Source organism: Ips typographus, linkage group LG2 (genome assembly GCF_016097725.1).
Source record: "Ips typographus isolate SLU linkage group LG2, UJ_Ityp_2.0, whole genome shotgun sequence".
NCBI classification, from domain to species: Eukaryota; Metazoa; Arthropoda; class Insecta; order Coleoptera; family Curculionidae; genus Ips; species Ips typographus.
The window spans coordinates 1463033-1490256 of NC_138423.1; the positions used below are offsets into that span (position 1 = coordinate 1463033).

Genomic DNA, 27224 nt, shown 5'->3' on the forward strand with positions numbered 1-27224 from the left:
TCCTAGTAGTAAAAAGCAAGTTTCTAGACTATTCAGTACAAATTTGGACTTTCACAAGTCTTGAATGTTCAGTTTTAAACTATAAAACGATTTTTTAAATTGAAATTTGGAGGACGGTATCTTCCTTAGGAAATGTTTTTCAGAAAAATGACACAATGCAAGTCAACTTATTTTTTGATTGGCAAATGGTGAATTATTGACACTTAAAACTGGACCACCCTGTAGAACTACTTATACATTTTATAAAACGGTTATATACATGGTGATTCACGCTGATGGTATATTAGAAATATCTAAAGAACGACTAAATATTTTTAGTGGAAATTGGGAGTGTAGGCTAGGTTGGGCCAAAACTCTCTATCGAAAATATTTTGGACTTTGCGATGTTGCCAGATCAGTCGGAAAAAGCACCAATTTTGGATTTTCAAATGGAACACTCTGTTTCTCTGTTAATACTTGTCTAGACCTATCTTGCACCGTTTCTTACATATTTCATAAAAATGGTGGATTTGTCAAGCAAATCGGTAGCCTAAACATTAATTAAATTTTTAAGTTTTGAAAGGATTGCTGATGTGACCTTTTGTCTTCAGTTAAGACAATACTACATGGTTGAATAGCCCAGAGACAGAAAATAATAAAAAAAACCTACAGAGTGGTAAATATTTACATTTTAGTTGGACAGATAGAAACACTGCCAAAAGTTCTTTTTTTAAATGGATTCATTGGTGTTTTATGGTTTGTAATAAAAGAACATTAAATTTGGAATAAATCCATGTATACATTTCGTATACCTAACTTTAACCGTTTCTGACTTCTGTGCCCATTTTCGGTGCGCTGTTTTCAACTGGTGGGTTTTCCTGTGCGCTAACAAAAACGTATTATTTCTCGCATAAAAACCAAGAGTTTGGTGTGTTTACTATCCTATATGGAATGATTTTATCTGCTGATTTTATGCTACAATATGAGCTCAAGTTGCAGCTAAAATCGGTTAAAACACATTGACATTTTTCCAGTGCGCTTTAAATAAAATGTCAGAATACGACAACTACCAGCATAAATTTTATAACAACAACTATCATGTTACTATCAAAGACAAGGTATTAACCTAATAGTAATACGTTTCTTTCTAGTCTTTTTGTTTTAGTAAACGTTTTTCAGAGTCTGATAATAAAAAGTATCAGTACAAAGTTACAACTAAACATAAAAATATAATAATAAAAGTAATAATTATAAAAAAAATATATAATAATTGCAAGACCCATCTGACTGGCGTGCCAAATAAAAATACAACTGCAACTTACCTAGACGCTATGTTTGGCTTTCTTCAGTAAAACGACACAGAATAAAAAACTGAACAAACCACTAAATATCTTAAACTTCGTCATTTGGAATGTCAAAATCGTCGGCAGAATCCAAATCCGAACAAACAAAGTAAGGCGTTTCATTCTCCTCCTCATCCGAACTGGAATCGACAATATTAAGCTGCAAAGGCAGCTTTCGAGTGTCGTCGTCCTTCACTTTTACACTGGAAAAGTCGTAATAAATCTTTCGAACTCGGTTTTGCTGGTGCAACAATCTAGGCCACTCTTCGGCTTTCAGCTTTTTAATCGTAACAGAAACTTGCGGTCCTAGAATAGTGTACTGAAGAGTGGTGCTAATTTTGGCAAACAGTATCAGTTGCAGCTGATATTTTTTACCGTTCTTCTCTGTGCTGTATAAAAAAAAACACATAAGTATATGTAGAGCTCGAATCAGATGAGAAAAGGCCACCGCATCATCAATGACGCAGTTTTTAAAACTATTTCTTTCTCCTTCTACAGTTGCCGTCGCATTAGATATAATCAGAGGCGTCCTATTAAAATATTCCCGAAAATATATTGTTAAGCGGTCAAAAAGCCACTTGGCAACGTAGTACGGTTTTTACTTGGACACAATTAAAACAGATGCGGCAGGGGCCAGGTACATTTGGACCTTTTTATATGCTTTTACTAGCCGGCACTCTAAACGGTGTTGCCAAGTTTAAAAAAATGTAGTGGCGGACAGGGAGACTTAGGGGGTTAGGTTAGGTTCCGTTTTAGTCTGGTGTTTTGGTTGTATTGTTGATGGTCGCAGTTGAAGTTCACATAGTGTTATGAATAAAAAACGTTATTTTGTCAAAATGTCTTTCAAAAAGGTTGGAAAGAAAGGAAGAGAATCATATACAGCCAAGGCCGTGAAATCGTCAGTAACGTCTTACAATTTATGAAGAAAGAAGCAGAAGGAGTTTCCATTCCTTTGAAAAACTTGTTGTCTTTTATTTTCTTTATTAAAAACGACGAAAATGTTTCATTTTACTGATAAAATAATAGCACGCCACTGACTGGCTGCAACAACTTGGAAAGTAACGAGAGCAGCAATATTTAAAGCGAGACGTACAGAGATCGTGACATCATCGTTTGATGACGCCTGTGGCCTTTTCTTAGCTGATTCGAGCTCTACATACAGGGTGTCTCCAATTTGATGGTTTTCCAGGGTATTTCCAAAACTAGCAATGCGGTTTTCGCGAATCTGTTCGGATCTTTGTGAAAGGAACGATGGAGTAATAGTACCTTTCACAGCTGCCCCCGTTTCTGAGCTAGAGACAATTTGAATATGGCAATTTGAGGTGCCAAAATCTCGAAAACGGTAAGAGATACAGAGTTGGGTAAATAGAGGCAAAGTAGCGGAATTTGGAGATCAATCTTATGCCGTATTAACATTTAAAAAAATCCGATTACTTCCAGAAATATCCGAAAAAATACAAAATTTCAGTAAAACGTTTTTTATTTCTTTGCTGTAAGCTTATTTGATGAGATAATTTAAATTTATTGATACTTTGTCATTGCAATTTTTTATTATTATTATTATTGTTCTATTATACAGGGTGGTCCAGTTTTAAGTGTCAATAATTCACCATTTGATAGCTAATCAAAAAATAAGTTGACTTGCATTATGTCATTTTTCTGAAAAACGTTTCCTAAGAAGATACAGTCCTCCAAATTTCGATTTAAAAAATCGTTTTATAGTTTAAAACTGAACAGTCAAGACTTGTAAAAGTCCAAATTTGTACTGAATAGTCTAAAAACTTGCTTTTTACTTTTAGGAATGGTCTTATGATTCACTTTCTCAGACTGCCATCCTGGTTGAGTGTCTGAAACTGGCATTCAAGAACTAAAAAAAGTCCGGAAATCAAGACAAAGATTGTATTGTGCATGAAACTCATTTTTTACTACTAAAAATAGTATAAAAGTTGACTTTTAATGTTAGAACTGACCTTACTAGGACTAAAGAGAGTCCAAAAGTATATTTTCAAGACTTTAATTGGTGTACAACTGAATTTTCTTCAACTTTCAACAAGTCAAGAAGTAAATTAAATTTTCGGACTATTTTATTTCTAAAAATTAGTTCTCAAGACTATTATTGTAGCATTTGGTACCAACATTTTTTACTTTTATTACTGAAGAAACTTGACTTTTGGAAATAGTCTTAAATTCGATTTTTCAGACTGAAAAAGCACTAAAAACAGTCTGAATTTCTTAGAGGTGCTACAATTTATTACACCTATGAGTGTAGAAGTCAATTTAATAGTGAAGAAGCTTGAAATAACATTTTCAAGACTATGGTCAGTGGACACACTGGCTTTTAGGCCTGATAAGTCAAAAACTTTGTAAAGATAGTCTTGAAACTCGCTTTGAGGCACTGAAAACAGCCTTAAAACACTAAAAATTGTCTAGTTTATTAAGAAATACCCGAATTTTTAGCACTGAGGTGTCTAGAAGTCGATTTAATAGTGACAAAGCTTGGAATGCTATTTTAAGTCTATGAAGAATGTAAAAATTGTTTTTTAAGTTTGCTATGTCAATAACTTGGTGAAGATAGTCTTAAAACTCGATTTTCCGAGCTGAAAGCAGTTTTGAAGCACTAAAAATAGTCCAGAATTCGAAGAAAATGAAAAGCAAAGTAAAAAGAACGAAAAGTTCGTTTTCAAGACAATTTTCATGAATCTAATGTTAATGTCCTGCATCTAAGACTATTTTCAAGACTAAAATATTGAAATTTGTCTCCAAATTATGAAAACTTACTTCAAATGCAAATTTTAAGCTTCTGATGTCACTTTTCATTAGTTCAGTTACATTTTGGGTCAATTTTAAAGGTTTTTTTTTTTTTTTTTTTTGTAGTAACAAATTCTTGAAAAAGTAGTTTTTATGTCTACAAGTAAATTTTTAGTATTAAAGTCTCTCGATTTGCATGAAAACTGGTTACAAACACAATTTTTAAGCTTCTGAAATGTTTATCTTTTCTAATTCACTTTTCAAAACCAATTTTTAAGTTGGGTTGGGTTAGTTTTGGGTCTTTGACCGTAATAACGTGTAATAAAGTGCTTGTTCCAAATTTGATCAATATTGCTCCAACGGTCTGACAGTTATGACAAAAAACCGATTTTTTAAACAGAAATTTGAAAGATTTTATTTTCCTTATGAAGCACTTTTCAGGAAAATGACATAATGAATGTCAACTTATTTTTTAATTGGCTATGGATTGGTGAATTATTGACATTTAAAACTGGACCACCCTGTATATTTAACATTTGATTATTATTATTGTTATTGTGGGAAATTCAAAAGTGACAGTTTGTGCCATCTAGGTACTCTAAAGAGCCTTCTTTAGGCCAACTGTCAAATTATGCAAATTACAATATAAAATTTCTACGTTGTTTTTTAATTTAACTCCATAGTGTTATAGTATATTTTTGAAAAGGTTCAATTTCTTGCTTATTCCAAATTTGCAAAAATATATAGAGTGTCCCATTTAAAACAAATGTCTGGTTCAAACCCTCCTAAAAAAATGTTGAGAAAAAAAAAACGGATTGGAAAACGCGCTGCGTAGCTAATAATTAAGCAAATACGAGGGGGATTCTTAACCCGTAACTCAAAAATTACTACTTTAGCTACTTTTAGAGATAACCCCCATAAAACCATCGAATTTGAGACATCCTGTACAGTGTGTATTTTTGACTTACCTAAAGTTAAACTGTCGATTGTGTTTAATGAAAATTTTAGGGTTGACTACGTCAGACACTTTGATGTGCAGTTTTAAAGTGTCATCGGTTTGGGACCAGTAAAGTTCGGGTGTTAAATAGTCCACTTTTGGTGCCGCTTTAATTTGCGGCAATGTTCGCGCTTCCTCTTTGTCGTTGGGTTTTGTAATTTCCCGGAATGGTAAATCTAGAGCTTTCAAAAAATTTCCCATATCGAGTATTTCACATTCGAAATCATCTAGCGGTTCAACTGCAACAAGTTTGGTAATTAATGATTGCTCCAACGTAATTGAGAGCATTCTAAGATTCACCAAGGCTAAGTTGTGATTTGACTGTGAAAGATCATGTGCAAAATATCACAGTCAAATTAAAACCTAGCCTAGGGTACCCTTAAATGTGCAATCGGACCCTTAATCATCTAAAGTTGTAGATAACTCTAGAATTTTCTTGATACTTTTTACGCGCGTTCTGTTCGTATAAACGATACTTATACGCCGCTCTATAGGAAACTGTACCGGGTGACCCAATAAGACTGTTCCTTAGCCAAAATCAAATAGGTCAGTAAAAACAGTTTTTCAAAATCTCGTTCCTAACCTTAAATATCGAGAAAATGAGATTAATGGATATTTGAAAGCCAAGAATCGCGCTGTAAATTTCCTAAAATTGAAAGTTTAGCTACAAAATAAATAAGATGTTAAAAAGGCAATTGTCAGTCTAAATAGAATTCAATTCGGCATTATTTAAAAAAATTTATCATCATAACATTCATGTTGCTCCAGAGGGACTAACGGCGCATCCTGAACTCATTAAGTCACTTTAATATTACTTTCGAAATTCTTACCTTTATTTTAAAAAGTATCTAAGTCTAAATACCTAAATAACTATAACTATATCCAGATTCTACATATTTTGGAACCATTTGGAAGATTTTTTTGTGAAATTTGATGCTACAAATCTAGAATTTGGGCAATAGGATGTGTGGTCCTAGAAAAAAAAAGTTTAGGTACTCTCCATCCCAGCGGCAGTAGCAGTGACGCAATAAATGGTGACGTCAGATTATTATTTACACTTTATGGGACATCCTGTATAATTCAAGTAAGTTGCGTGCAAATCTTTGGAATAAATTCTACAATAAACCTTTTTTTTCTAAAATCATAAACTAAAAAGCTAAAGGGCCGTTTATAATGAGACACCCGGTACAATCACAGTTCAATTGAACTACGACTGGTTTTCTGTGAATTTTCGGGGGTAATATCCCTAGTGCATTTAATTTTTCCGGAAAAATTCGGAAAAAACGAGTTTTCGACTCGAATGATTTTTAAACCACTGTCGCTCATGCTATTTGTTAAAACAAATTACTTAGAAACGAGTATTCCAATTTTTCCACGGGAAAAATTAGATGCACGGGATACGAGACGGGATATTTGGTAAGATTATTTCCTGAGTTAAATAAACATTTTATTTTAATTAAAACAATAAGAACAGTAATTAATAATAACAATAACTTTCAATCTAGAAAGGATAACACTATTCTTTATGTTGCTGTGAGGAGTGAGCAATTTTTTCGAATTTTTTTCCGGAAAAACTGCTGACAACTAAGTTGACAGTTGTTAAGTGATTTTTCCACTTAAAATTTACATTTGTTATACTAATTCTTGATAGCGATTGGTCAAAATTGATAGGAAGGAAATAATCATAGGTTATATCGCGAGACGTTCAAGTTTTATCGGGTAAACTGTGCATAGGTGATTTTTGCAAAATTTTGCTTGGAAAATGATTTTTTCCAAAGAATTATTTAGTCGAAACCATTTGCCTAAAAAAAAATTTTGCAAAAAACCTACTAATGCACATTTTACGTGATAAAACGTGAACGCAGAGGGGTATATGTCAAGATTATTTCCTGAAAACTCACATTTTAGTTTATTAACAAGAAAACACCTTAGTTAGAACACAAATACTAAACTAAACGTGATGAAATTAATGATAATATTGAACTCACCCCAGCAGACGACAGATTTTCGTTCAGCCATGTATATTTTTGTTTACATTTCAGATTGACAATCAGACGTCATAATATTTTAATTTATGTAATTTTTTAATGGAAACTACGTTATAGTGATTTATTAATTGTTAATATTGAAGAAAATAGCTTAAATTTTATATGTGTCTAAATCCCGTTTCGTTTAATATCAAATGTTCTTCAAAAAAACCTATTCGAAAAAGGTAGGAGGTGTTTATTCAGTGTAAAATTTTAGCAACTAGGGATTTATTCAGTATATAACGGCTCTCATTGGTCGAACTAGAAAGGTTCATTGAATTCTATTGGCTGCTAGTACAATGAGGGAAATAATCGATAAAAAATGCATTGCTGTAAATCTGACGTTTGTGACGCTTAAAAATAAATATCTATTTAATTAATTAATTATGAAACAAAGCACTTTTCAAATTATCAATTTACATAATCATAAACTTGCAATTTTACTTACTATTATTGTCATCCTCCAATTCTACTTTGCCATTTAATACCGAAAGTTCTTCAATTTCATCGTCGCTTTCAGACAATACTTTCGGCAAATCAAAGTCTTGCAACTCCTCCCCATTTGATAAAGCAAATCCACAGTCGACAAGTAACTGGTTAATCAGCGTTTGCCTTCCCGCACTATCTTTAAGAATAACCAAATACGAAAACTGCCGTTTTACCACTTCATTTGGCTGTTTATCAACCACTTTAACATACAGAGGCTTCAAATCATTCCTACCTAAAACACACTCACACTAAACTACAGGAAGCTTGTCCAAAAAGGTCAGTTATATACCTTCTTCAAAAGCCATTGTATAGAGTAAATCAACTGAAGCATCACTCCATTCATTGTCAACTGGTCGAATTCCATGCAACGAGCATTGGATACTTTGAAAGGGCAATTTTTCGATCAGCTCGTTACTAATATATTTTAGAGATTCGCATTCCTCTTCCACTACATCCCCGTAGTCTACGCAAAGTATTTCAGCATTGTTATTAGTAACATTCAGAATTAAACCTCTGGCGTACTGTCCGTTCACTTTATCCTTCACCAAGCAGCATTTTCCCACTTCATACTGCTTTAATGCGGGATAAAATGGCTTACGTATCGCTTTTTGTATGTCATCTTCAAGTAGTTGTAACCTAATGTTAGAAGTAGCTAATTATTATAAAACCGCCTTTTTTCCAAAATAGCAGACTCACTGTTTACTGAATTTATTCTGTCTGACGTAAAAATCGTGTGGAGTGAAGGCGTTGGTGAAAGTAACTTCGTGGATATCAGCCGAATGTAAAAACGCCCAATTTGGTTGCATCTGCAATTCTTCTTGAGTAACACGTCTGGTAGAAGGTCGGTTAATTTTGTAAGTGGGTAGTTGAATGTTAGCTTGTTCGCAGAGTTTGTATAGGTTTTTAATTACTTCGGTATTTTTTACTGCTATTCCCTGGTCCACCTACAATGACGACAGTTTATAATCCCAAAATCATCTCGACAACCACTTATACTTGGTGTATTTTTTAAAACTTCGTAAAAAGTTGGCAATGCTACAGGGTGGACGACCACAAATAATAGTAGCAACAGATTACAATTCAACTAAATGGACTTGTGTCAAAAAATTGATATTTATAATCATACAGAGTTGTCAAGTATTATTTAAGAGTTTTTAACATAGATCTTTTTATAATCAATTTTTACAATACTTTGATTCTGCCAGAGAAAAAATATTGTTATGCGACCACTACAGGTGGAAAATGTAGCAGGAATTAACAACTACAGGGTGTCCCATAAGAAATGGTTGTCTAAATTGCACTTTTTCAAACAACTCGCGATCCACTTGGAGTTTCTTGCTAAAATTAGGTATTCGAACGTTTTCGAGGGTGATAAATTTGATTTTCTACTCAGTTTTAAACCAGGTTATAGAGGGCAAAATTTACTTTAAAATCCCTCAACTTTTTTCTGGTAAAGGGAAGTGACCACTAAAATTCGAGTATCTGTTATCCAATATTTGCTTAGCAAAAAAGGTATATTTAGTTGGTATCCCTAAGATCAACGGTTTTCGAGATATTCGCAATTAAAATATTCGGTGCCACACATGATTGCAATTTGTAATTTTCTTGGAAGATGGAGCCTTAGCTTGTTTCTCATTGGCAGTGAGAAATTACTTGAACAAACATTTTCCGAATCACTAAATTATCATCACATGTTGTCACTATTATGACAACCACATTGGAAGAGATGGTTATTCAGATGAAAATGTTTTGGCAATGTGGACAGAAGTCCTAGATCAAATTACTCCAGAAAACTGGAAAAGCTGTATTAATCATACTAAAAAACTAATCAGTGAGTGGTATACCAAAATTATTACTGAGGAGGTGCTACACCTAATTATTGATTGGAACAATGACATCAGATAGTGGTTCAAGTGACTCTGATTCAGTGGTATCTTTTAATCGAAATTGTAATATTATAATTCCCTATTTTTCTTGTGTTTCTGAAATTTACTTTGATGTAAACATTATTTTAAATATATATATGATGTAAATATTCTGTAAATTTGTATTCCTACTTTTCATTCTAAGTAAATTTTTTAACACAACTTCAAACCTTTTCAGCCAAATCATCTCTTTTTACACCTGCTGTCCTCATTTCATTCCTATTTTTTAAACAAATCATTCTTGTGTTATAAATATTTACGGGTAGCCCTAGCGTCCACAGATAAAAACCTTATTTTGTCTCACACAATGACTATAAATTGTTGAATGGGTAAATTATTAGGAACACCAAAATATAACGCTTCAAAAGTGTGTTCGTTGGGATTGCAGGATATCTTGGTTATTATTTAAGTTAAAGGTTTTCTTGAAACAAAAGAAAAAATTCTATTTTTTTTTTAAACAATAGTAGACCATGGAAACAATAAAAAATAAAACAAAACATAATTAATATTAAGTAGCCCTTATATCGTAATGTGTTTCAAGACAAATTATTATTATTTTTTTTTTTTGAGATATGGCTGTATAAGAACCATTTGCAAATATTACGATTTACTTTAAATGCGGGAACGGCCCACCAGCACATAACGCTTATAAATACAATCATTAAAGCTCTGAACTAACTTTAAATTGCCACCCTAAAGTACTCTTCTTGAAAATACCTTTAAAATATTATTCATTAAAACTAAACGCAAAGTTCTGAAGAACAATTTAATGCTACGCGTCAAACATTTTGCCATGAGCCTATTCTGCTTGGTTTCAAAGCCTGGATAAAAACAGTGGGTTACTACAGGGTGGTCCAGTTTCAAATGTCAATAATTCACCAACTCATAGACAATTAAAAAATAAGTTGACATGCATTATGTCATTTTCCTGAAAAATGCTTCCCTGAAAAAAGGAAAATACAGTCCTTCAAAATTCTGTTTTAAAAATCAGTTTTTTGTCATAACTGCCAGACCGTTGGAGCAATTTTGATCAAACAAGCACTTATGAAATTAATAGTCATTATGAATGACGTTTACTAAAAGTTGGTTTTGGAAGATTTTTCAAAAATTACAGTTTATTTTAATTTCATTGTTCATGATGAAAAAGAAATTATCTCTTATTGTAAAATTCTGATTTGAAACTTCGTTTATGAGATAATTCAATTATTACGTTCAAAGACCCAAAACTAACCCAACCCAACTTAAAAATTGTCTTGGAAGCTTAAAAAAATTCATTGTAGGCAGTTTTCATAGTTTCCAGACAAACTGAAAGACTTTAGTTTTGAAAATTGACTTAGAAAAAATAAAATATGATTTCAGAAGCTTAAAAATTGCGTTTGTAACCAGTTTTCATGCAAATCGGGAGACTTTCATATTAAAAATTGACTTGTAGACATAAAAAACTACTTTTTCTAGAATTTTTTACTACAAATCTATACATTTAAACCTTAAAAATTTACTGGAACACCAAAATGTGACTCTGAACTAATGAAATGTGACATCATAAGCTTAAAATTTGGATTCGAAGTAAGTTTTTAAAATTTGAAGACAAATTTCCATATTTTGACATTAGATTCATGAAAATTGTCTTAAAAACTAACTTTTTGTGCTTTTTACTTTGCTTTTCATTTTCTTAGAATTCTGGACTATTTTTAGTGCTTCAAAACTGCTTTCAGCTTGGAGTTTCAAGACATCTTCACCAAGTTATTGACATAGCAAATTTAAAAAACAATTTTTACATTCTTCATAGACTTAAAATGGCATTTCAAACTTTGTCACTATCCAATCGACTTCTAGACACCTCAGTGCTAAAAATTCGAATATTTCTTAAAAGCCAGTTTGTACAATGTCCATAGTCTTGAAAATGTCATTTCAAGCTACTTCACCAGTAAATTGACTTCTACACTCATAGGTGCAATAAATTGTAGCATCTCTAAGAAATTCAGACTGTTTTTAGTGCTTTTTAAGACTGAAAAATCGAATTTAAGACTATTTCCAAAAGTTAAGTTTCTTCAGTAATAAAAATAAAACATTTTGGTACCAAATGCTACGATATTAGTCTTGAGAACTAATTTTTAGAAATGAAATAGTCCGAAAATGTAATTTACTTCTAGACTTGTTCCAGTCCAGAAAATTGAGTTGTACACCAATTAAAGTCCTGAAAATAGACTTTGGGAGTCTTTTTAATCCTAGTAAAGTGAGTTCTAGCCCTAAAAGTCAACTTTTAGATTATTTTTAGTAGTAAAAAATCCAGTTTTAGATACTCGGATGGCTCACCAGGATGGCAGACTGAGAAAACAAATTATAAGACTATTCCTAGTAGAAAATAGCAAGTTTTTAGACTATTTAGTACAAATTTGGACTCTCACAAGTCTTGAATGTTCAGTATTACACGATAAAACGATTTTTTTAATTGTAATTTGGACTGTATCTTCCTTAAGAAACATTTTTCAGAAAAATGACATAATGCAAGTCAACTTATTTTTTGAATGGCTATCGAATTATTCACACTTAAAACTGGACCACCTTGTATATTACCGTTACGAACTCCTGAGACTTTATTGTCCTTCCTTACAACAAACAAAAAAATGTGCGATTGCGTTTAGTTTTGATATAAGTTTTTGTAAAGTTGCTCTATTAAAAAGTAAGTAAATTATCTAAATAAAGTGAAAAAACCATGATAAAATCGTATTGCCAATAAAAACAACCAACTTTAAGCAAATATTTATAGTCTACCTGATGATGATGATGACTTAATCGCATTAGTTCAAACTACTCTGAGTTGCTTCTAATAGCTAATAAATACCACAAACCAAACAGAAGCAATTTTTAAATTGCATAAAATAATGATACAAAATCTTACCAATGCTCGTGTAAACTGGAAACCAATGGAAGGCAATGTTTTGTCATACATTTCGCGACATTCATAAACATCGTCGATCCAAAGATTGTCACCTAATTGCAGTACCACAGTACCAGTCATAACGGCGTTAGGACAGTTACTGTCAATCAAAAATTGCGACTTTGAATGCGCCAATTTGCAATAAGAACTATCGTCATAAGGTGGACGAATATTGGCTAAATACACTTCAAAACCTGAAAAAAAAAAACAATAAAAACACAGTCACATACAAAATTTTCCATTTACTTTGAGGTGGAATCAGTTTAAGACTTTCTGGCATTTTAAAAAGGTCTTTTCCGGAGACTTTCCGGTAAATTCCTTCATCGATGAGATAAACCAATAACGGATCGCCACTTTCCACTACTTTACACCTTAAATACTTTTCCTCTTCATTAATCAAGTACAAATGACCCAGTTTTGGACCTGACGCAAACTTGTAGGGTCGATCCTCTATTGTCATTATATGATTTTCAAATTTGCGGACGCTTCGGCCATCCAAATCAAAGTTTTCGAAAAGTTTAATGGAACAAGAAGCGGCCCCGGTCATTTTGATTATTTTGAATTTAATCGAGCCGTTTTGAGGTAAATCATGCGCATTAGCGTCCAACTTGTCGTTTATGACGTGACGTTTGTTGCAATTTGACGATTCACACTTTCCCAAAATTTTAACGGTTGGACAAAGCTCGATTCTTTTTGTGATTTTGTCTTCTTCGTCCTGTGAGGATATTGCCTAAAATATTTTTTTATATACAACCCATATTTTGGTTTACTTTGTGGTTTCAATCTACCTGAAAGAATGTTTTTATTTTGTCTGGAAGTTGAGTTTCGATACCAGAAACTTTGAGAAAGTTGCTGAATTTGGACATGTTTGGTTCGCAGTTTTCGTCGATGAATACAAAGCTGCACACAGACATCTTCTTCTAAAATAGTAAATTAGTTACAATTAAAAACCAGCGTCAGAGTATTTTACGAATTGAATAATACAGACTGTACAAAAACGTAACCAGTTTATTTTACAGCAGTCTCTTCAACGAAATAGGTAAGACTGTAATTATAGAAAATTGACAGGTTTTATTACCAATTCTATTAGTTTGTTTGTTTGCCAGTTTGTGACCAACTGTCACATCTTGACCCGCAAACAGATCACTGATTTACAATCGTTTTCTCTTCTTACCGCTGATCCTCTGGATAATTTTGATGGGTTTTCCTGGATGTAATTAGAAAAACTGAAATAAACCATTGAGGTGTAATAAAGTAACTAATTTTTGTTCTGTTCATCCGTCATTTAAGTTTTTTTTTCTTGTAATCATTACATTAGTAATGATTACGTCAAAGAAAAAAATAAGAATTGAGTAACGACGTACGGTACAATGTAAGGTCCATTATAACATCACAACCAGAATGGCCCAAAAATAATAATAATAATAACAGTCTTTATTTCAAATTGTGATTAGGATATAGTACATTGTACATTATCAACTAATACAAAAGAAATGGTTAACAATGAACTATGTAGTACTTAAAGATACTTATAGTATACATTTTCAGCGATTTCTTACTAAATACAGATTTCAGAGAATAAGCAAAATTTATATAACCGTTCTTCCTTTACAGGAATAATCATCTATGGTGAAGGGTTCTAATTCAATTAGTAAATTTTTTACTTCTTTTTTGAAACTTTTGCCCCTCAATGTTTTAAGCGTCTATGGTAGGTTGTTAAATAGACGAATACACATATATTTTGCATTCTTCTTAGTGAGCGTTAATCTATGTTTTGGACAGTTTGCATTTTTTTGTATTGTGTTATGATATGATTGTGACATTGATGTTAAATGGGTTTTGGATCTTTTTAAGAAAGATGAGGCACTCATATATATAAATTGCATAAACTGTCATTGTTTTATGTTTTTTAAAGATGAATCTACATGAATCTCTGTATTTCATTTTGAACATTAATCTAGTTGCCATTTTTTGAATTACAAATACATTCTGTATTGAAGTATTTCTACCCCAAAACATAATTCCATACTTCATAATTGGACAGACCAATCTAGAAATTCATCAATCTGCACTCCCAAAAATGTTGTGTTCTTGGCTAGTAATTGGCTCCTGTCAGTGAAAAGGTGTATTTCATTAGGTTTGTTAAATTTACCTTGTTTTGTTGAAAAAATAATTACATTTGTTTTTTCCATGTTTAAAGCTAATTTATTTTTTTAAATCACTCAGAAGTCCTAATAAACAGATCTCTTCCAGACTAAATTAAAGTGCTGATTTCCTCCTGACCTACAAGTAAATTTGTGTCATCTGCAAAGTTGACAATTTTTTCTTTTTCTTTTGCTATAGAATTCAGATCATTCATGTAAATTATAAAGAGTAGTGGCCCCAGAATATGTTATCTATGCAACTTTGACTTGACGAACCATCATCGGAAAGTGACAATGAAAAGGTGCTTTTAGATTTGAAATATCTATTCAAATAATGTTACTAATAATGTAAAAAAACCGAAATAACACATTTTCAGTTTTTTTCGGATATCTTCGAAAATACTCGGAAAATCGGAATTTTTAAAAGGGCGTTTGGTTCAGCTTTAAATTGGGCAACTTTGACCTAATTGTGTCAAAGTTTGAACTGCTAGCAACACAGTTTGAAATGACTGTCAGGGACAAACATGTCTGTAAAACCCACTTGGAGTAAGAAAATGACGGTTTTAAGTACATTTTTAGAATTGTCATTAAATTTCCTATTTAATAACCTGCAAAATCACTACAAAATTTGGTACAGTCAGAGAGGAAAGTGGTGTCAAAATTCTAACTGCCAAAAACAGGATGAATCAAGGCCAAAATCGCCTGTAAAACCAACATAAAGTAAGAAAATGACTGATTTGAAGTACATTAAGAACCCACATAACGGCAGTGTTATTAAAAACGGCAGATTATATAAAAACACAGGAGAACGGTAGAAGACACACAAAAATGGTAGATGTACCGTTTTAACGGTAGCCCTGGCAACATTGACCTACAGATATAATATACAAGGTTTGTAAAAAAAATGTCTAATAGCCAATATTTCAAAAACACAAACATACAAAATATTTGCAGAATTTTGAGCACATTCCGGAAATATTTAAATATACAGGGGGATCCATTAGAAAAACACGATTATTAGCTGCAGCTGTTTTATTTTAGGAATATTTTGGTAATCATTTTTGGAGTCAACTTTTTAAATTACCTCAAATGGCTATTTCAGTTTTTTTAATTACATACAGGGAAGCCGAAAAAAGGAGGTTTCCAGTAAAAACCCTGTATGTCAAAATTTCGTCATAGTAACGGTGCAAAAGTTATGTCACAGCTACTATTATAATAATGCAAACAACCTCAAATTTTCTAATTCCTCGAATTGAAAAAAAAAAAACAAAAAATGCAGAAAAGATGACATAAAACTTACCTGATTTTTATTTAGTGGACTGGGAAGATTTTCAAGTAAACAACTGAATCGCCTCTTGAACTGTGACCAATTATGCGGTAAACAATAATGAATTAAAATACTGGCGCTGGTCACAGTTAACATATTGAAAACGTCATCTGTACACAGCAATACTAGAAATAATAGTTAATGTGACACCACAGTCTTCGTAACGACAATAATTGACACTAACCTGAATATTTTCCAGGTGGTGAATTATTCCACACAGCTTCCAAGAACAAGTTGTCTTCCTCGACGTTACCACTAGCGAAACAAGTGCAATCGATTCCTTTTAAAGTCAAAAACACTTGAACTTCCTCCAGTTCGGTCGGATCACATATAATAACGCATTTGGTGAATTTATAGGAGTCTTTCAGTATTGCTGGAGTGCGATAATGTTTTAGAAGTTAGTATTCAAAATGTGATGCACACTTACAAAACACGGATTGCGATTTGCATCCAGTTTCCAAGAATTTGATGGTTAGTTTGGTTTTGCCGTACAAAGAGGCTTCTAAATAGTCCGCAATGCAGATTAAAGGCACTTTATTAAGTTTTAGTAAAATGTTTTCTATTTCTGGTGTCCAATGTTGGGCGCACATTATTAGTTGGATGGATTTTGGACAGTTGCGGTGTTCTAAAACCTGAACGGCGGCTTTTTAGACTAGTTTCAATTTATGCAAACTGGTTCAAAACTTACCTGATCCCCGTAAGATAAAAATTTCATTATTACGTCATTATGGGACTTTAACATTACGTCGGCGTCTTCGAGTACCAAATGACATAAACGTTTAAAGTTAACAGCCCGTTTGGAAATTAACGTTGACAGTATCAGAGGCATTGTTATTAAAATATCAATGTTACTCTATAAATAATTAATTTACTAACCCATAATGTAAAGTAATATATCTTACAATGTTGCCATATCCAGGATAAGTAACCAGAGAACATTTCCTTTGATGTCTGTCCAGTATCAGTTTACTTAACAAGTAAACTTCTTCACATTTTTTCGAGTTACTGCAAAGTATAATAACTAAAGGACCGCCACCCATTTTAAGCAAACTGGTGTATCGTTCTTCTTTTTCGATTACAAACGAAGTAACTATGGGTAAATAGGCCATCGTTTTCCCAGTTTTCTTCTCGTTAACCAGGAAAACGTTTTGGTTGCGAGTAATCGAGGGAAAAGCGTAATGCTGAATCCTTTTAGACTCTTTGTAATTTAGTTTCGATAAATTAGTATGAATTTCCGAGTGAATGTTCACTTTTGATACGTAACGAATAGGGCTAGGAATGGATTCTCTAAAAAGGGGATAATTAGTTTAAGTTTAGTTTGCGTTTTGTCAAAAGTACCCATGAACGAGAACTTTAGAGCAAAGTTTTTTCTCCATTGACTGCATTCCGTTATAACCGATGGATAAAATGTCGATTTTATTATCTCCATTGTTTTCAGGTTTTAATAACTTTGGAGGCTTTATGATCATACCTATACCAAAATTCAATATGAAATAAAACTTATATGTACGTTTTCTTGCAGACAATATAAAAACCTTTAAGCTTGGACTTAGCAGCTTCCTCATGAGAAAGATCGAATTGAATTGAAGAATCCCAATCGTCGTCCTCCAAAACCATTCTGCACTGCACACAAGTGCATCCGCCAAATTCCCGGCAAAAATCCTGTTTGGTATAAATGGGAACTGTCTCAGACGAACTCGAATCGTCCTGTTCATGAGAATTTTGCTTTTTCGCCGATTGAGATTCGCTTGTTGTATCATCAGATTGTGCCGGGATCTAAACAAATTAATATAATATAGCGCCGAAAAATAAAAAACGTAAAAGAAAATATAAATAAGCACCAACAAGTTTTACTGAATATACCTGAATAAACCAAGCTAGAATATCGGCTACAGCTAACATTTCAGACACTAAAAACCTTCGAGTTTGTTATTAAAATTTATTAAGTGCCTTTAAAGTAATATCTTAAAAACTTTTAACAAAAGTTAAAATATTAAAAAATGGACAGAATTATTTCTCAAGTCTGAAGGAAAATAAAATTGGAATTGCACAGGGAAGCATATTGGGACCTATTTTATTCATTGTATTTCTTAATGACCTGAGCAACATTCTGCTTTCAGAAAATGAGCATGTGACGTGTTATGCCGATGATACGAATTTATTGACAGGGGGAAGAAATGTAGAAAGCTACTATCGGGAGAAAACTTATTTTGCAGAGCACAAGATTGGTTTAAAAGTAACAGATTATTACTTAATAATAATAAAACAAAGGTTCTACTCTTTAGAACAAAACAATTTAAAATTGAAAAACCTGGAACACTAACTTTTGGACAATCAAATACAGAGCTCGTAGAACATACCAAATTTCTTGGAATTCATTTGGATGAATTCCTAAACTGGTCAAATCATATTTTAGAGTTAAACAAAAGGCTTAGTTCAGTTTGCTATGGCATACGAGTTACTGCAAAATACATGAATGAAAGAACATTAAAAATCCTATATTACGCAAACTTTGAATCTGTGCTCAAGTATGGGATAATATTTTGGGGTTCTAATAGCTTAATGGAAAAAAATTTTGTTTTACAAAAACAAGCACTTAGAATAGTCAAGAAAATGGGATACAGGGAGAGCTGCAGGGGGGTTTTCAAAGCTAATGGCATTCTGTCGGTGTGGGGACTATATATTTATGAATGTATAGTTTTCTTTTTCAAAAACAAAAGTATGTTTGATCTGGAGGTACATCATAGTTATAACACTCGAAGCGTAAATGTAAATTATCTGATACACAGATTAACTATAACCGAAAAAAATCCATATTATGCCTGTTTGAAGCTTTTTAATACATTACAAAATGATTTAAAATTAGAAAGAAATGAGAAACTTTTTAAAAGAAAGGTAAAACAGATGTTAATTAACTTAGAGCCATATTGTATCAGGGATTATGTAAGAGACTATTAGGTGTACGCTCATCTTAAAATAACGCTGTTTCTTTTTGTGTTTTCATGTATGTTTTTTGTAGTTACAGGAAGTGTATTGTGACCATAATTAGAAATAAAGAAGACTAACTAACAACGACAGGAAAAACAACAAAGCTTAAGAATTAATCTTTCTGAAAATAGTAATAATGTAAATTAAGGAAAATGCAGGGTGAAATAGAAAGAAGCAATAATGATAACGGATAATCACGAATATACTATGCATCGGTCTGTTATTATTTAAGTTTTATTAAGTTGTTCGCAAATCTAATGCCAACGTTTCAACCCTATGTTTTTGTCATCCACAGGGTTTAAAACTATAGAATACAAACAACGTCTACTTCTAGGCACAAAAATGTACTACAACTCAACAACAGTGTTGTAAGATACAGGGTGTCAGTTTTACGAGCTTAACCATGGGGATCTCGGTTATTTGAAGGGGGTCGGTTAAATTAGGGCAAAGATGCGAATTTCGAAATTTTTTATCGTTTTAAAAATTACAACATTTTAACAACTTCTGGAACTATCTGAAAAAAAGCGAAATTTTGGAAAAACGTTTTTATTTGAAGAGACAAATGAAAATGACTGACACAACGTCACAGCCACTTTTTCTCCTCTACAAGATGGGAATCCGGATTGGAATCCGACGTTTAGATTTTCCGAAACCATCATCAGCTTTGTTTTTTCATATGGGCGCCATCTTGAATCTTTGCATTTTTAAATTCAGCTTTTTTTCTCTGGTTAAAATGATGGATGACTGTAAAATGCAGCCTCTGACGTTTTCGCAATTTTCCGGAAAACGGAGAAAGATAATTTAATTTGGAAACCGGAAATAAGTTATTACATAAAATTCTCTAAAACTTTCCCCATTTAACCGACTTTGTAGCTCTTAAGGTACGCGTCCACTAATCGGTATCGGCACGGACGGTACGCATCGGACGAATCGCAATTCCAATCAACTACATAGAATCAAATACAACTGCGTTCACCTATCGTCATCGGAAATTACCGATTCCGATAATCCGTGATAGTAAACGCAGTACACAAAAAAAATCCGATCCCGACGATGCGTACCGTCCGTTCCGATACCGATTAGTGGACGCGTACCTTTAAGGTTACAGAGATCCCAATACATGTAGAACCAATTTGGGACACACTGTATAGAGGATTACATAATTTTATGGAAATATCTATGGAAAGCGTCCGCGCGGAAGGTCACCCAAGAGATGGGTGGACCAAACGAAAGATCTAATCGGCCAAGGCCTTCATCAAACTGTAAACATGGCCCAGAATAGAACGAAGTGGCAAAAGGTGCAAAATACCATAAATACTGCTACAGGAGCATCATACTAAATCCCTTAAATCAATATAAATCCCTTCTAAGGGAAATGGACCAGATAAAGAGAGACATAATTTTAATATGCTGCCAGAAGATAAACAGCAGAAATAAAAGACTGTACTGATTTATTGATATTAAAAAATTAGTAATAATGCTTGTATTGCGCTACTTTTAATTTTGATTGTATTGTAATGGCCCAAAAATGCCTTATTCCAACTTTTGGGTCTTACAAGCTTATTTTTGAGGGGCAAGCGCTATACCCTAAATGACATAACGACCAATTTATTGAGGTTTCAAAAACATAGATAAATACTCAGCTAGGTACGGTTCGGTTCCAAAGTCTTAGGTCTAGTTAGCAATTCTGGCTTTAACGTACCTTTTGACATGTTGAGTTTAGTAGAAGTGACAGGCTTTAGGTCAAGCGGATACGTGGTTTCTTTACGAGAATTTTGAAGGGTTTTCCAAACACTTTAGTTTCACAAATCTTGCACACTTAAGAATTTAGGTAGAACTTATTTTTGGCACTACTGAACATGACTAGAACTAGACCCTTTTGGGACTTCAACCGAATTTTCACACTTGTTGACTGTTTGGCAGAATGGGTGAAATATTTATACTACGAAATTCACGTCATTCTGGGAGCAGAAATGCGTCAGGTCAAAAGGTGAAAACACAAAGAATTTTTTTCTGCAACTGCAGGCAATTAATCATTTTTGCTTGGGGTCAAAAAGGTGAGAATTTGTGGCGACAGTATGACTTAGAAAAATTCCTTTCCTTAGAAACACCTACCAATAGAAATATATCCCCGTTTCTGGATTAATGATGCTGGCCAATTAAATCTCTTAGAGATTTGGCTTAGGATTTGAAGTCAGATTTTTCTTGCAAACTAGTTTTTCATTTAAGCGTTGTGTCTAGTACTGTTTAGATGTGCCTCCAATTCCGTAAGTACTAATTTAATTTTGATTTAAATTTTGACTTTGAAAAATAAACAGAAAGAAAATTGCTAATATTTTCCCGGGCATTACAGTACATTTCTTTTTTTGTTTGTTTTTATAACATTTGATGTTTTATTGTAAAGCCTAGTGCTAAATAAAGATATTATTATTATTATTATTATCATAAACGGTTTAACAAACCTAACTACATATAAATATCCGTTTTTTGCTTTTTCAATATCTTAATGAATTAACGGAAATACAAAAAGGTTACCAAAACTATTTAAAAACGCTCTGTATCTATATGTGATCAAGTTGGAGACGACATTTTTGATCACCAACAATCTTTTGGCAAAAATCGAGCACATAATTTGCAAAAACCGTATTGCCTTGCTCTAACTTAAATAATAACTGAGACAACCCGTACACTGTTGAAATACAAAAAACTTATTGAAAATCAGTATACAAGTAGATGATTCTATAAGAAAAGGTCTTAATTTTTCCGTCTCGATATTTTTCGTTATTTAACAATAATTTAATGATTAGAAACTTACCTGAATTGTAGGACAATCCTCATCTGTGGAAGTTTTACATACTCTTTTGGTCGAACGCTTAGTTTTGACTGAACCGGAAGTTTTTGAGTAAGCGGCTGGTGTTTTGGTCTTTGACGGTGTCTTATCTTTTTTAGCAGGATTTAAACTATTTTCCATACCGGCAGGAAAGAAAGTGGTAGGTCCAGTCCTGTTAGATTGGATTGATGTTATTGAGGCAAAAGGTGATTGGAAGGTATCTGAAAATTACATTAAAACATTATTAGCAACAAATTAATGTATAAATGAAAAGCAAATTACCTTTAATAGAATCAGTGGACATAATCCGATGATTTTCCGGAGAACTAACTTCAGCACTTAACCTGCTAGAATCTGAAATTAAATATTAACTTCACCACCTGATATTCTCTTAATTTTAATAAACCCATTATTGCATCTAAAAAAATTTAAATCGCTATTATAAAGTATGTCAGTCATTTTAGAATTTAACAAAGTGTTACATTAATCGAACATACCTATGAAAAAATACTCAACAATTTAACATAAAGGCATTTCTTTATTAAGTGTAAAAATCAACATAAAAACACGAATTGTTACCCACTAGTAAGAAAAAATAATAATTAACATTTAACGTAAATAAAATGTACCTTCTTTATTTTCACTTTTCTGGGTGGATTTTTTAGCTTTAAGCTGCTTAGCTTTTTCCCAGGCACTTATTGTTTTCGGGGTTGAAGTATTTTTAGGGTCGCCTGTGTCTTCAGCACAACTCGTATCTGTTAAAGAAGAATCGTTGCTTGATTTGTTCATAGATTTGGACCGACGACCATTTTCTAAATGTGTCTGCAAAATTCAAAATAAAAACATAAAAAAAATCATTAAGTGGGAAATAATGTTACCATAGTTTCTACGTCAAACTCTTCTAAATCAGAAATGGCCGATTTACTAGCCGAAGAATCGCAATCGGACCTATAATTCGTCTTCCTTTTAAACGTTTTGAAGCCCTTTAACATAGCGGCATTGTGCGTTTTCATGTAATCTAAGGCGCTAAACTTTATATCTAAAAAAACACTCTCAATAGGAGTTAAAACATTTTTGGAAAAACTTACTTTCAAAAAACTTTTCGTTGACAATCACCAGTCCTTCTCTGCACAATACGTTACGCAAAGATTTGGTTTCACCGTTTTTATAAAGAATTAAGTCGCCCATTAAAATGTTACTAACCTTATCTTCAATTTGAAAACGAATCTTATCATTGTCGGAAATTAGTTCCGAACATCGCTCTACAACAGACGCTGAAGGGATTACGGTGGGAACTTTTTTAATTATTCCTGATACCCCCAGTTCTAATTCCTTGAATAAAAATAAGGTTTTAGTCACATCAATTAAAACATTGACAAAAACCATTATTACTTCACGCAAATAACAAATATTGTTCAAAGAGGCAGTCTGACAAACTGGAGGAATGTCACGTATTTCTTTGGGTATGGAGTATAAAGTAGCAGTTTTAGTTACAATTCCATGATCCACTAGCCAACAGTAATAGAGGAAACTGGAGGAAGAATTATTGTTATTGAACTTGTCCAACACTTGGGCTCGAGCAAATTCGCCATTGTGTAAAATGGCAACAACCTAAAGTAAAAATTGCGTTTAAGAAGTGTGACATTAAAATACGTCAAACAAGCACCTCATTGTTTCCATAACAGTTATTTGTAATCACGTTATGCTTCTGTTTAATACTGTGTGACAGTTGCTTAAGTACATTCGACCTGCGATTAGTATTAAGCTCGGTAACGACGAAAAATACATGCGGTGCTAGGAATTCAACGATCTCTACCTCCTGCTCGGATCCTGCCATGTTTCCAATATGGTAGTAGCCAGATTATGTTGAAAATGCTGGAATAAAACAGAAGACAACAAAGTTAGTGCAATAGGCTTAACAGACATGTTGTTTGTTTTCATAGCAGGTACCATATTGTTTAAAATTCAAAACTGACAGTTTGTGTCTTACATTCATCTCAGAAAATCTCATTTTAAGTTATTACAATATATGTTACTTTATACATAATTCCATATTGGATGGTAATCTAATACACTAGACCCTTAAATAACGCCTTTTATGCAAGAAATAATAGATATTAGTGCATGTAACAGTGTAAGTAACAGCACACATAAAATGGGCACTTTCTGACATCCTTATAAAAAGTGTTATGAAATTGACTTTTAGTTATTTTGTGTTACCTCCTATAGTTTGAATTCATTACGTCTTACCCCGTATTTTCATTAATCAATGTAATTTCTGCAAGAAATTGAAACCATTGAATGCCTGTGAGTACCCGATTACAAAGCTCAAAAATGGAGGACGCAGTAAAACAGCTTATGGACATGATGAAGGAGATGAAAGCAAATCACCAAAATCAAAACCGTGAGTTTGAAGAGAAAAAAGCTGCTCAAATTAGTCAAGATCAGTTTGAGGCGAAACTCACGAACCAGTTCCAAGAACAGGATGAGAAGTTAGATCGAGTAATGAATGAAATAAAGACCAAAATAGAAAAGAAGATTGAAGCCTTGAAGGAAAAAGTTGCCCTTAAAGCCAACCTTAGTCGCCAGTACTAATGGCTGCTCAAATATCAAACCTTCGGTTTTCGACGGCAAGACCTCGTGGCAGGTATACAAAAAACAGTTTGAGGCTGCTGCAGAGGTAAATAGTTGGACATTAAGCGACAAAGCCACTGCCTTAGTTTTGTTCCTTTGAGAAGAAGCCCTGGAAGTTCTGCAGACCCTAGATGATAGTCATTATAAAAACTGCGACGACTTGATCCAGCACTTAGAGATGAGGTTTGGAAAGAAGCACCTGAAGCAAGTTTACGAGGTACAGTTGTCGAGCAGAAGCCAGAGAAGCCAAGAAACCTTGCAGCAGTACAAAGCTGACATTGCCTATTTAGTTTACCTGGCTTATCCAACTGCATCCCAGGACATTAGACAAAGAATGGTAGCACACAGAACAAGCAATACGACTAGCCAGATGCCTAATTCTACATGATGCCTTGGAGTTTAAAGCTGAGAGCCGAACGCCGGAATACCGAAACCGATATTCCAATCCAGAACGCTCAAGCTTTCAATCAGAAGCAACAGTTAGAGGCCTTCTGAAAAGAACTGATGGGAGTGTTAAATAGGAGACTACAGAACAATCGAAATGTTCAAACAAGCTCATTTACAAGAACCTTGCAATGTTGGACTTGTGGAGAAAAAGGGCATATACGACATCAATGCCATAAACCCAGAAAAGTGGAGAACAAGGAAATCTGGAATAAGAGAATACAAGCCAATCAAAATTATCGAACAAGGCCGTCTACACGATTCTTAGAATGCTGGAACTTTAGTGAAAAAGGACATAGGTATACAACATCAGTATCCCAAACTGCAGGAATGTTGAACCAGGAAAGAGAAGCCAATATTCATCAGATGCAAAATCTGACCAGAAATCACCATCAAGCTTCACCTACAGTTATTAAGGTAGCTCGTCTTCAGGAGAACAATACAAGCTTGATAATGAATGGCAATGTTTGCGGAAGAAAATGTTGAAACTTATTTCACCATAGTAAGACCAGACATAGTAAAGCATTGCAGATTTAGTATACCAGAGCAGTTTATATTGGAAACAGCTGGGGTGAAACAATGCCTGTATTGGGAATTCATGAAGCTAAAATCAAGTTTGGACAGTTTGAATTCAATCATCTGGTTCTCATGAGTTTGGATCTTATGAAGCAACATGAATTCCATTTGGATTTGGAAAATAGCATCATCAAGACTAATCAAGACGAGTTTAGTGTGAAAATGGCCGAACAGGCAACAAGAAGGGTTACATTACAAGGAAATGACTTGTCCAGAGCCATGGAGGCAAGATCTTGTCAGGAAGGCTGCACGCGGCTTATAAAATGGTTAAAAATAAAGCACCGCCACCTGAAATTTTGCCCTCCGTATCTTAATTACTATTAGGTACACTTTAGGTATTATTTATAATCTAGAAGTCATAGTTCAGCTGTTTGTTTGAGAGAGAGAGACATGTCGTACTTTGAAGTTTGAGAGAATGCCAATTTCATGAATACTCCTGAATTAGTCTATATAGTATAACCAAATTCAGGATAATATTGATATATTTAGTGTAGGCTTGAATTCATTTAAAAGAAGAACAAATTAATTAATTTAATTTAACTAGTTTAAATTACTAGTAGGTATAGATTGACAGTAGTTAAAACAAATGTAGATTTTTCTTTTTCCTACTCTGTAATTGGATATTTATATCTGTAGAGTTTGTAGTAAATAAATAAAAAATAAAAAAAAGGAAATTCCCTTGAATCCATGGAAGCCTATATGAACAGCTGGGCTAGGACCATCAGTGAGTTATGGTGTTTTCGATAGGCAAGTTTAGTGCAAAACTAATATATTTGTACCTTGCTGTATCAAATGTCATTGAAACAGTATGGCAATACACCAGATTTACACTAAACATGCCAATCAAAAACTCTATTAATTGTGGTTGTGTTTGTAAAAAGTTGTCAGTTGGAGGTTAGACAGCAGTTGTCAGTGTTTGTTTGGAAACAAACAAAACATATGGTGTGAGTTAAAAGTAACAAGTGGTGTTTTGTGTGGACAATATGTTTTCTCAGTAATGAATCAACTGAGAAATAGAGAGTTTTGAGAGTAGTATAATAAAAACACTCTTTATGTACTCAAAATTGGTGGTAACATTTTTTCCTTTACAAATATCCAGTGGCATGCAGTGAAAAAACTCACCTACACTTATGTCACCAAAAAACCCTGTATTGTGATAATCATGTAGGTAATGCCATTACCTCAAATCACACTAACAAAACACTACCTACTTTCTCAATCTCAACCATATTCTATAAAGACAAAAAATTATATTATAGAGGATTTTGATTGCAACACTGTTAATAGTGCAGTTAATATAGTGTTTTGATGCACATATTTTCATGTAAGTAAACATAAACAGTCTTCTCAGCTTTCACATTTGCTGACTAGCCAGTATGTGGTTCTTTAGGCTAATGTGCACATATATTTCTGGCATAATATTAGTTAATTAAAGTAATTATCCATGCAATTATATCCTAAAAACCAAATCAAACTATATTACCCACAAAACAGAAATTTGTTATTCCTTGAATTGATGAGGTATTCACTGTTCACAGAGATGTAAAAACAGAAGAAAAATGTATTCCTTGACTTACCCAGCAAATTACAGTTTATGAAATTGGTTTTGCATCTTTGCACTGTCTTTAGCTCGTATTTTAAGGATTTTATTAGAAACCAATATAGAAAAACGAGGAAAATACTGGAAAAATAATTTCAACATAATTCAAAATAACTTCTTAGAAATCTTAGGTTAGGTTAATAAAATTATGATTATGAATTAAGTTAGGTTAGTTTTTAATGTGAAATTTAAGAGGTTTTTTTCGTCATTTTTTTGAAAACGTGTATCACGT

The 27224-nt window shown here is 33.1% G+C and overlaps 1 protein-coding gene across 3 annotated transcripts; it reads right to left on the reverse strand.

The window, feature by feature from the left end:
• Positions 1-289: 289 nt before the first annotated feature.
• Positions 290-27128, reverse strand: LOC145724880 (putative ATP-dependent RNA helicase TDRD12). 3 transcript variants are annotated; one of them, XR_014177109.1, is made up of 24 exons: positions 26970-27128; positions 23405-23613; positions 23131-23349; positions 22827-23070; positions 22617-22777; positions 22368-22560; positions 22021-22092; positions 21724-21959; positions 17456-17696; positions 17259-17391; positions 16823-17207; positions 16609-16773; positions 16348-16552; positions 16105-16293; positions 15894-16045; positions 13238-13369; positions 12696-13179; positions 12411-12643; positions 8280-8527; positions 7873-8219; positions 7543-7815; positions 5259-5306; positions 5039-5203; positions 1580-1711 (listed from the first exon to the last, which is right to left on the reverse strand). XR_014177109.1 is itself a non-coding variant. In XM_081973353.1 (23 exons), exons 2-23 carry the CDS (start codon positions 23573-23575, stop codon positions 1372-1374), a joined length of 5091 nt encoding a protein of 1696 aa, XP_081829479.1. In that variant the 5' UTR covers positions 23576-23613; positions 26970-27128; the 3' UTR covers positions 290-1371. The 3 variants fall into 3 exon arrangements, 2 of the variants coding, with proteins under 2 accessions (XP_081829479.1, XP_081829480.1); XM_081973353.1 differs by having other exon boundaries at positions 290-1711; positions 5039-5306; XM_081973354.1 differs by lacking the exons at positions 1580-1711; positions 5039-5203; positions 5259-5306 and having other exon boundaries at positions 7575-7760; positions 7791-7815.
• Positions 27129-27224: the final 96 nt, after the last annotated feature.